The 11179-nt window shown below is 33.1% G+C and overlaps 2 protein-coding genes across 2 annotated transcripts; one reads left to right on the top strand and one right to left on the bottom strand.

Moving 5' to 3' along the window:
* Positions 1–2150: 2150 nt before the first annotated feature.
* LOC116770962 (NPC intracellular cholesterol transporter 1 homolog 1b-like) lies at positions 2151–6124 on the top strand. The gene has a single exon (XM_032662618.2). It carries the CDS (start codon positions 2273–2275, stop codon positions 6005–6007), a length of 3735 nt encoding a protein of 1244 aa, XP_032518509.2. The 5' UTR covers positions 2151–2272; the 3' UTR covers positions 6008–6124.
* Positions 6125–6943: 819 nt separating this feature from the next.
* LOC116770736 (helix-loop-helix protein 1) lies at positions 6944–7801 on the bottom strand. Its single transcript, XM_061520979.1, has 2 exons — positions 7680–7801; positions 6944–7253 (listed from the first exon to the last, which is right to left on the bottom strand). The coding sequence occupies exons 1-2, from the start codon at positions 7799–7801 to the stop codon at positions 6944–6946; spliced, it is 432 nt and encodes a 143-aa protein (XP_061376963.1).
* Between the last annotated feature and the right edge of the window lie 3378 nt (positions 7802–11179).

The following is an 11179-nucleotide window of genomic DNA, read 5'->3' as shown; positions in this document are numbered from 1 at the left end:
GGTGGTAGAGCCTAGTAGTGGTAAAGTAACTACAGCTCACACATGGGCTGGCTCGACCGGGGAAGTACTTTAATAGCTGCGTTTCGTCCGATAAGTGACCAAACCGGTTGCCCTTTGCCCGTTTCCACCCTTTCCTTATTCCCATCCCTTCCTCTCCCTAAAAACCAGGGTTAGCAACGCATCCACCACAGAGATGTTGCGAGTGTCCGTGGGCGGCGGTGACTCCTGCCCATCAAGTAGGCCGTCTGCTCGTTTGTCACCTTTCACATAATAAAAAAACTACGCGTTTTTTTATTTCTTATTTATTTTATAATTACATACCTAATCCCGACGTTTTGGTTCCTTTACACTTTACATTAAGCATTATCACAGTATTATAATAAAAATACTCGTAGTACCCGAGATTTAGTAGTCGTGGTGGCTTGGAGGTTAAGGTTAAGGTGGCCCCGCCTCTCACATGTGAGGGCGCGGGTTCTAAACCTGGCAAAAGTACCAATGTGATCTTTTCATATGTACTTTCTAAGAGTATTTAGACACCACTGACAGAAGGTGAAGGAAAACATCGTGAGGAAACCTGGTCTTATAATTTCAAATTATAGGATTGAAATTGCCAACCCGTCTTGAGCAAGCGTGGTGATTAATGCTCTAAGCTTCTCCATGTGAGAAGAGGACTTTGTTCAGCAGTGGGCTCTGATAGGCTGATGATGATGATGATGATGAGTATCCGAAACACTTATTTTCATTTAAAACAAATACACTTATTTGTAAGAAGTAATACTACATGCGATAGATGGAAGATAAAGTTGTTTCATTTGAATAATTAAATAATATCAGAAAACTAAAGATTTTACGTAAAGGTAAGGATCCTTACTATCAACAAGAAATCAAGAGGCAAGTTAATTTCAAAAGATGTCATTATCTAATTTTAATATAGAAGAAATGAAATGTCAAATTTTATCTAAATTAAATACGAATGGTACCATGGTCAAGATGTATAAGTTAAGATTAGATTAGATAAGCATCTACCTCAAGTTAGCATCGTCACTACGTACGGGGGGGTTAATAGTTATATATTCATTTATCTTCATACATGACAGTATTAACGAAGGTGATAGAATGCGAAACGGTCAAAAGTCGTATTCCGAACGCTGCAAACTTAAAATAATCATATTGATGCTCATTTGATATCTACGTATTCCGAGTTGGGTTGCGATTTCAAATCATTTACAGCTTAGTGGATTTGTTAGTGACATTAAATGTCTAATATTTGTATTTTGTCTACGATGCTAAGTTCTAAATAACTGGTATTAATTTGAACGGTTTACAAATAATTTATTGTATGAAGAAGTTAGAAAAGAAATTGATAAGTAAGCAAGGAATGTGTTAGGGAAAATTGCATGTTATTTAAATGACAAGATATAGTACATGTTCTCATACACTAAGTGTACGATCCAATGTATATATCAGATTTATTACAAATTCATTATTTTAAAGACAGGACGCCAGCCTCGCTGACGTCACTAATGTCACTTGTTTTAGTACGTTCCAGATATTTTAAAATGAAACTTCAATTCTTCTAAATGTTCTTGTATTTCTCGAAGGATCTTCATAGTCACATTCTTCAATGGTTCGCCCTCACTGAACTCTGCTGTCGTGCGTCATATTTATACCAGAATTCAAACATAGTTCTATTCTCCTTTTAAACAGTCTTTGATTTCGTTTTACTTTTAACAATAGTAACGACTACCAATAAGTTGTTATAATAATTGATGACAGCCTTAAGTTATTTTCATGTTGCATCCGTCATTGAAGCTGATAGCGCCGATATATATTATATATGAACAGCTTGTACATATTTCAAAAAGTTTATTTCTCTCTTCAATGTTTCTGTTTATGTCGAACTTCAATTAGCTCAATTGTTGAACCCGTCTACATTAAATATGAGAAATAGAAAGTACTAAAAATAATACTGTGACTACACAGTATTATCAAGAAACAAAGAATTCCGTTTCTAATCATTGTACACACGTGTGTCTTATCAATATTTCACTCATTGGTATTCTATATAACGCTAATTATTTTTCGAGCAACTTTTATCAGTCACCTGCAAGATTTATTGATAGCCTATCAGTTATATATAAAAAAAAAATATTAACTTATTTTGGGCGACAGGGATCTCGTCGGCCATTTCAGACGTTACGCCGCTAATATCGCAACATAAACTGAATAATGTTTCGTTAATTATTGACTTTTATGAAGAGCTGAAGCAAAAATGTATATTAAATTTATATTTTTCGCGTGTGTTGCCTTGTGCTTGTGGAATACGGGCGTTTTGGCAAGATGTGTTATGAGAGGTACTTGCGCGGTTGTAAATGGATTAGAAAAACCCTGTCCAGTTGATACAGAACCACCAGCTTTACTAACTCAGTTACCTAAAGAGGAAAGAGATCATATATTCTCGCTATTGGAGTTGAGATGTCCTTTTGTCTTGTACGATGAATCAGGAAACCTGAAGCCGGATGAAGACATATTACTGTGTTGTGACGCCGAACAGATTAGAAGCATGACAAACTCTATGCTTCTGGCTGCTGGTGTCCTCGGAAGATGTCCGACGTGTCTCGGAAACTTCGTGAGACAGATATGTGAAATGAATTGTGCGCCTGATCAAGCACGTTTCGTGAACGTCACGACGATGGTAACTCCGGATAATGTTTTATATGTAAATGAGATCAATTACAGGCTCTACAATGATTTTATGATTGATGCGCATAAATCATGTTCCGGCGTGATCGTGCCGCAATCCGGTATCCCTGCTATTAATCTGATGTGTGGTAACGCTCCCGTGTGCGACGCTGACGCTTGGTTTGGCTTCTCCGGAAACATTTCCGTTAATCCAATCGCTCCCGTTCAAGTTAATTTCCTCCGATGGCCAACACCTGAAGATTCTATGAACGCAAGAGCGCCGTTGTGCAATGAAACGCTAGCTGGAAATATCCCGTGCAGTTGTATAGATTGTCTCGCAAACTGCGGAACTTTAGAAGTTGAAATTCCAGACATTTGTGAAGTGCTAAGCGTCAACTGCATCGGATTTTCGGTAGGGATAACCTTTTTTGTGCTCACTGCTATTATTTTCATTATTTTAACTCTGCGAGAGTATAGAAAATACAGAAGACAAATATCTGACAGCGAAGACTTGAAATATGTGTATAAAGTAAATGTGGTAATCAAAATTTTTCAAAAATGTTTCCAAAATATCGGTATATTCACATCAGATCATCCTGTTTTGATGATACTTTTTACATCATGGATAGCGTTTGGCGTGTCGATCGGAATATCGCAGATTATTGTTACTGCAAATCCTATAGAGCTTTGGTCCGCACCTGATTCCCGTAGTCGTCAAGAACTTAATTATTTTAACTCCCGTTTTGGTCCATTTTATCGCGCCTCTCAGGTTTTCATGACATTTAATGGTCTAGATCCATTTACAGTTGGTAACATTACATATGGCCCAGCTTTCCGACTTGAAGCAATACAGGAATTAATTAAACTTGAAAATGCTATTATAGACATCGGGAAGGATGACAATACAGTCACATTAACGGAAGTATGTTATGCACCTACTCGTTATCCTGGAGTGGAAAAAAGATTTGATCAATGTTTGTCTATGTCTATAACAACTTATCTTCCCGATAGAAATAATATTAACAATGAAACATATTTAAACTCTATACAAGGCTGTATTAATAATTACCTTGCACTAAACTGTTTGGCCGACTGGGGAGGTGGGGCCGATCCCGACATGTCGTTTGGCGGATTTAGTGATAAAAATTATTTAGAAGCTAAAACTTTAATTATAAATTATCCTATAGCAAGTCATTTAAGACAGGAGGATATGGTTCCCGTTTTTGAATGGGAAAAGAAATTTATAGATCTTATGCAGGATTATGAAAAAAATTGGAAATCAGATTTTGTTGATATAGCGTTTGGGGCTGATAGATCAATTGAAGACGAAATAGATAGGGTATCTAGAGCAGAAATTGTTCCCATTGCTATTAGTTATTTAATAATGTTCTGTTACGTTATTCTTGCACTGGGAAACGTGACGAGACTAAAATCGTTCTTTGTTGAATGCAAAATCTCGGTCGCTGTCTGTTGTATCATTATTGTTATAATTGCTATTGCTTGTGCAGCGGGTATCTTAGGATACACTGGTATTACAATATCTTTGTTAGCTTTAAATGTCATTCCATTTTTCATTTTGTCCGTTGGTATAGATAATGTTTTTCTCATGGTAAATGAATTGCATTATATAGAAAGTAATCTCAAATCTTTTGAAGATTACAAGGAAGACTTGAGTTTTAATATGAAAAGACGCTACGTTTTCGGTAAAATGATGAAAAATGTGGGACCGTCAATGTTTGTTTCTTCATTGACTCAAATTTCTTGTTTTAGTATTGGTACTATTTCTAATTTACCAGCTGTGAGAACGTTTGCCATATTTGCAGCAATCGCATTAGGTTTTTTGTTTTTGTTTCAAATAACAATTGTGGTTGGTATTTTGTCAATTGATTACAGGCGAACTGTTCAAAATAGATATGATATCTTCTGTTGTATTCGGAAAAAAGTACTTGATGATGAAAATCCTTTACAAGATGGTGCTCGTAACCAAGGTATAATTCAAAGGTTTATGGAGCCTTATGCTAATTTTATTTTAAATTGGCGTGTTAAAATAACTGTAGCTCTTCTATTTATGGCTATGATAGGAGTGAGTGTAATACTTATACCTCAAATTGAAGTAGGTTTGGATCAAGAAATGGCTTTGCCACAAGATTCGTTTGTATATAAATATTTACAAGCAGTCAATAACATTCTGCCAGCAGGTCCACCAGTATTTTTTGTTGTTAAAAGTGGTCTTAATTTTACGAATCATGATCATCAGAACGTACTCTGCGGGGGACTTACATGTAACGAGGATTCTCTTTCAACACAAATATTTGTAGCATCACGGAATACGGAAACTACATACATTCAAAAGAGTTCAAATTCTTGGCTGGATGATTTCCTCGAGTGGACAACTTTGCCCGGCTCTTGTTGCAAGTATAATTCAACAGACGGTGGGTTTTGTTCAAGTAAAGACGAATCGCCAGAGTGCGAGTACTGTTCTATTGAAAGATCTGATTATGCAGGTGGCTTAAGACCAGCAGCAGAAGCTTTCGGAAAGCATATTCCAGCATTCCTCAAAGATCCACCTGGCGAGATTTGTTCCAAGGGTGGGTTGGCAAGTTACGGTGGTAATGTCAATTACGTCTTAGACTCACAAGGTCTAGCAACAGTTTACGATACAAAATTTATGGCATTTCATAAATCACTGGTAACTTCAAAGGATTACTTTTTGGCTGTTAAAAACGCATACGAAATCTCTGCAAACATAACTAAAACTATACAAACTCGTACAGGATTAGATGTAGAAGTATTTCCATATTCGGTATTCTATGTCTATTACGAACAGTATTTGACTATTTGGGAAGATGCATTTGCGTCTATTGGATTCAGTCTCCTCGGAGCTCTTTTTATAAATTTCCTAGTGACTGGTTTTAATTTCTTAACCACTGGTGCTTTGTTATTGAATGTTATAATGATTGTAGTTGAATTGATGGGCGTAATGTTCATATGGAATATACCTCTGAATGCCGTTTCTACTATAAACTTAATTGTGGCTATTGGTATTGCTGTTGAGTTCTGTAGTCATATGGCGTACGCGTATGCAACTAGTAAATGTCCCCCGAAAGAAAAGGTCCACGATGCCATCAAAAAGGTTGGATCTACGATAATCACCGGCATAACTCTGACTAACGTCCCGATCATAGTTCTAGCATTTTCGTATACTGAGATTATTGAAGTGTTCTTCTTTAGGATGCTGTTTAGTTTGGTGATTTTAGGATTTTTGCATGGTATGGTGTTTTTCCCTGTGTTGCTAAGTTTCTTGAACGATATTAAACATAGATAGATAGTGTTAATCATATACTGTTATAGCATTTTATTTATAGATTTATTTGTAATTAATGTTTATTTAAAATTATTTTAAATATAAAGAGTATTATAAAGCAATATTTTTGTATATTTCAAATAATAAAACTTTTGTGATGTATATGTTTTTTTTTATTTTAATATTATAAAACAATAGGAAGACGAAAGCATTTAATATATTTACATATGAAATAAATTTATTCTACATTACATTACAATTACGGTTTATATCATAAATTAGTTCCTTGATTTTTAATTACATTGAATAAAATATATTAATCATATTCACAGATTAGGTAGACTTGGCTATGCTAAGCGGCGGATGTTATTTTCAGTAATCTAATTCTTTACGATATGATAATCTATTAATTATTATTATGTTTGGTATCAGTGCGATGAAAACCTATAGTTATGAAGGTTAAATATTTTTTTAAGTATTCATAATTAAACTTACACCATGACTAGATTAGGACTAGATATATATATATATATATATATATATATATATATATATGTACTCTGTTAAAATCGTCCTCGGCAACGAGACTATGCATCTTTTGTAATTTTGATACAAAACTACTTAATTACTTTTCATGAAATCTTATAAAGACAGATTAAATTTTCCGAAATTACATTTGTAGATAGAAGTATTTTTTTATTTGATCCTAAGCAGGGATCGAAGGATCGTTGTCGTATGTCAATCGCAGCTGTTTTTACAGAAAGCATCATAATTTTATAATTTGTTTAAAGAGATAGAGATATTATTATTTGTTCAAAGAGTTTTTTTTAAATCTTATATCGTTAAACATTTTAAGAGTATTAAAATTTTGAATATTTATCGGCATTTAAAAAAAGCTTGTTGCTTGTTTTATACATATTTCACTTATAAATTAAAAACTGATAATGTTAATGATATTCAGGCATCCAAAACGTGATTCAAATATGCTATATAACATATGGCCAGTCTGAGTATTTCAATCTTAGAAAGCTTCTTATCCGGTGGTAAGGTCGGTAGAAGACGTCTTAATGAAGCAAACGCTGCATTAAAAGCCTCTACTCTTATACGTTCTCTTGTGGCGTGAGCGGTGCGATACTTTAGCGTTGCCCGCCGGCGTCGCCTGCGTTCCTCTCTAGTTAAGCCTGCACAAGGAGAACCGGTGCCACTCGAGAGGTATGCTTCATCGGATAGTGCACAGGGTTCTAATGTTCTGAAATAAAATTGTGCCCTATATTTCTTTAATTCTCACTTCGGTTATTTGAGTTTTCCTCTACGGTTCACTACTCAAGGTTATCAAATGGTATAATTCTCAAACACGAAAAATCTAACATTTGACATGAGGCATAGTCTCTTAAGACCAATAAACAAAAAAATAATCTGGTTTTATGATACTATAAGTTGTATAAGATTATTTGCCAACTTAAAACAGCTTAATGTATAATAAGTAGCCAAACCTAAACAAGCTGATCAGACAGATCAGGAAGGAAGTAATAGTTAAAGTTTTTTTTGAATAGGTACAGAACCTTAAAAATTTTATACGACATTTATATTATTTAACGTATAACTTGAGAGACTAAGACATCACAGAAGGCATATTCTATGTTCTTGATAGAGTAGAACTATATAATATTCTAAGAGAATATTAACAACTTACCTTTTTCGAGGAGCCAAATTCTCACTGCCAGTGATTGGCAGAAGCGCCTCTCTAGACTCAGCCAGCATGCAGGACATCGACCCGTCTTCCATGCTGCTAGCGGTCTCCAACCAGCTCTTCATAATTAAACTGAGAAATATATTTTGATTTTAAATTATTCGAAAAAAAAGTATTTAAAATTTTAAAGACTTTCGGAATTATTTCAAAGATCTAAATGGATATAGGGAATTGTTTAAATGAAACAAAATTTTTCGGAAACTGAAATGAGCTTTGAGATCACATTAATCTCGTCTGTCCGTGATTACGGTAAAGGTAAAGGAACGGAAACGTCGGGATTATGTAGATATAAAATAATAAAAGACGCGTAGTATCCGAAACATTTAGTTTCATTTAAATGAGTACTCGACAAAGTCTTAAATATCATTATAGGAAATTGTTAATTTTATCGTACAATATTTTAAAACAATTTTATTTTACAGTAATAAATATAATTATTGACTTAAAAAAAAAATGGTTCTAATTGTGATAAAAATTGACACGTGAAAACAACGGCGACGGCTCAATTGTTCATAGCAGTCAATGATTCGGGTTCCGAGTAAGAAGTAATAACATATTTATGTTTTCGAGACAACTTTGCTCGATTGCTTTGCCCCTACAACATTCTTCAACTCAGAGGGACAGTAAAATTCGCAATCGATTCGATACGGTGAACGAGCGTGATTCGATTACCCGCGGGTAACATCTAACAGGGGTCGATATAAAAAGAATAAATACGGATTTATTATCCCCTAAAGAGCTCGCTTAGTGTGAGGTGTGAACGCGTGATATATTATTTATCAGAAGCACTAACCCTGCGGCCGGTAAATTTGATTTGATAGGAATCCAAACATACTCGCCCCAAGCGCGAAAGGGTTTCTTGTAGCTTTTGCAGAAACAAATATTTGGAATATAAATAAGTATTTTGGCAGTTGTAACATAAAATATGTCTATATTTTGTTTTAAATTAACGAGAATATTGAAATTATTTCGACTGTCGCCTGAGCGGGACAACATTTGTATTGTTTTTTTATTATTCTAACATGTTTTTTAAACAAATAAAATAATATATAAAAAAAATTACCTTTAAATTAAATGCATACCTCCATCTTAATGAAGTTACAAAGGTAATTAAATTATTACTTAGCTAGTATTTATCTATACTTTAAAATATATTGTTATTTCGATGTGCTTAAATATAAACGTAAAAAAAAAATAATTATATTTTGATATAATTAAAATTATTAAATTTCTTGATGGCCTTTTTATAGAGTTGGACTCAGAGTTCTTGATGCATGCATGCATGCATGCAGGATCCAAATTTTCCAGGTTCCGTTTTTCATTCGTTACACCTACGTTAATGCTAAAATGTATTATCATTTATTAATGAAATACTGTTAATGTTCTGTATCGGATGCAGTGAACGAGATTTGAATATTCAAAAGTGTAACTATTATATGACGCTTACTATTATAAGTATAATTCAATTGAACTTTGTTTTACAGATTAGTTAAAGTTGATGTTCGAACCTACGTTAATGAAAACATAGAGATTGTTATATAGAAGATCATTTTACCAAATGAAAACTAGTTATCTATCTATCTATATCTAAAAGTTATCCGTAATTAATTATATAGAACTAGAATCTGAAAAGCAGTCAGTATTATTTAACAGCGGCAGTTACGCGAAATTTGAGTAGCCATCGTCACACTAGATGCACTTTTCCCCGGTTTTTATTCGAGAGAGAAAATCGTCACCCTAGATGAACCGTGAGAGAAGAAACATCTCAGCATTCCATGGATTCACCGTGCGGTCGCCGGGACCACCACGTTGCATGGAGAGGAGCTTCGACAGTGCCTGGAACTTGCGACCCAGGCGTAGGTTTAAGGGGCCCCTATCTAACGCGCGTAAAACGCTCACCTCCACCGCCCAAGCTCCTCTCTCTACCTAACTAAAGTTGAAAATAAAAACCGGGAAAGCTACGTATTCAGTTTGAAAAATAGTAGCTTGTTATTAGGGTTGCGGTTGTGTATAAAGTTGTCTTGGAATTTTCTAATTAATTTTTGGAGTAGTTCTCGCGACAACAACCGATTGACGACATTAAAGGTGATATCTAAATAAATATTAATGATAATATTTTACCTTTAGCGTGTGATTAATTAAAAAATTTGCAATTTAGAGTTAAAAAAAAAACTGTTGGATTTACACTATCTCCTTTATATTTAAACGAATTTAGTATTCATATATTAAATCATACATTTAAATTTGGATTTCCGATGATTCCGTAAAATAATTTTTAAATATTTTATATTTCTTTTTAAATTTGAAACTCCGAAAACATATTATTAATATGTATGTTATTAAAATAAATACATTCAAATTACATAAAATAAAGTTTAATAATTAAAAAATGCATCTTGCTGGCCATACCTAATGTTCATGGATTTCTTCATAAGTCAATATTATATTATATCGTGTTAGTAACAAAACCATGGATTTGAAGATTAGTTATATATTATAATGTAGGTTATTATTATATATTAATTATTTGATAGCAACAAACGGTTCAGAACATTTTATTCAATTAAATATTGATATATGAACGGTATAGTTTCATTAAATTGCATTAGTTTACATATTATAATAGAAAAGATACTACTTTACATAACTGTAATTTCTTCTTAGGTTCTAAATTATTAAATAAAACCAAATTGATATACTTTTCAATAGGAATACTGACATTAACCTTCACACACGGATAGGTGTCTTAGTGGGAATTCAAACCACCACCCTAGCCAGTTAGATAATGTTGGCACAAATAACATGGTTTCATTAAAAATGAGTAGTGTAAATCTTAGATATCATTAAATTGATAGCCTTTAAGAAAATGTAAAGAGTAGTATTTCAGAACCAATTAGTACTAAAATCATGTAAAGTTTTTAATGATGAGAAATGTTTTAGTAAAAATTTATAGAGTGTTGAGTTGTACACAGTTGTTGTGAAGTAGTACCTTTAAATACAGAAGTGTACAAAAGAATGAACTGTACTTGTTGGAAGGACTTCAAGTAATTAAATTATATTATATACACATTTTTCTTAATATTAAATTAACATGTGTTATGATCGTAAAATGATATTACTATAAAATCTGTGCTTTAGATAATCATGAAGGATTTAATCTTTTTTTTTTGTCCCTATTTCTTAATCATACATAAAATCTTTTTTATTAACACTAAGAAAAACAAATACAGCAAATATAATTTCGTCTCATGATATATCTTAAATTAAAATCAAAAAATACACTGAAGTTTAATGTGTTTCTAAAAAAAGGTCAATAAATAATAGTTATATGACTTCATTTATTTATAACTAAAACTCAATTTTCTCAATTGATAATAATCTCGAATCTGTCTTTTTTTTATATTAATCAAATTTTATTTCAATTACGAAACTAGTACTTTCTT

The sequence above is a fragment of the Danaus plexippus genome, chromosome 7, assembly GCF_018135715.1.
Source record: "Danaus plexippus chromosome 7, MEX_DaPlex, whole genome shotgun sequence".
Classification (NCBI taxonomy): domain Eukaryota; kingdom Metazoa; phylum Arthropoda; class Insecta; order Lepidoptera; family Nymphalidae; genus Danaus; species Danaus plexippus.
This window is presented reverse-complemented; position numbering and strand designations above follow the sequence as displayed.

Excerpts from the sequence above, each read along its gene's own strand:
- LOC116770962 (XM_032662618.2), top strand. The coding sequence starts at position 2,273 with ATGTATATTAAATTTATATTTTTCGCGTGTGTTGCCTTGTGCTTGTGG.
- LOC116770736 (XM_061520979.1), bottom strand. The coding sequence starts at position 7,801 with ATGAAGAGCTGGTTGGAGACCGCTAGCAGCATGGAAGACGGGTCGATG. Across the intron at positions 7,254-7,679 it reads AATTTGGCTCCTCGAAAAAG|GGCACAATTTTATTTCAGAA; the intron begins GTAAGTTGTTAA and ends AAAGAAATATAG.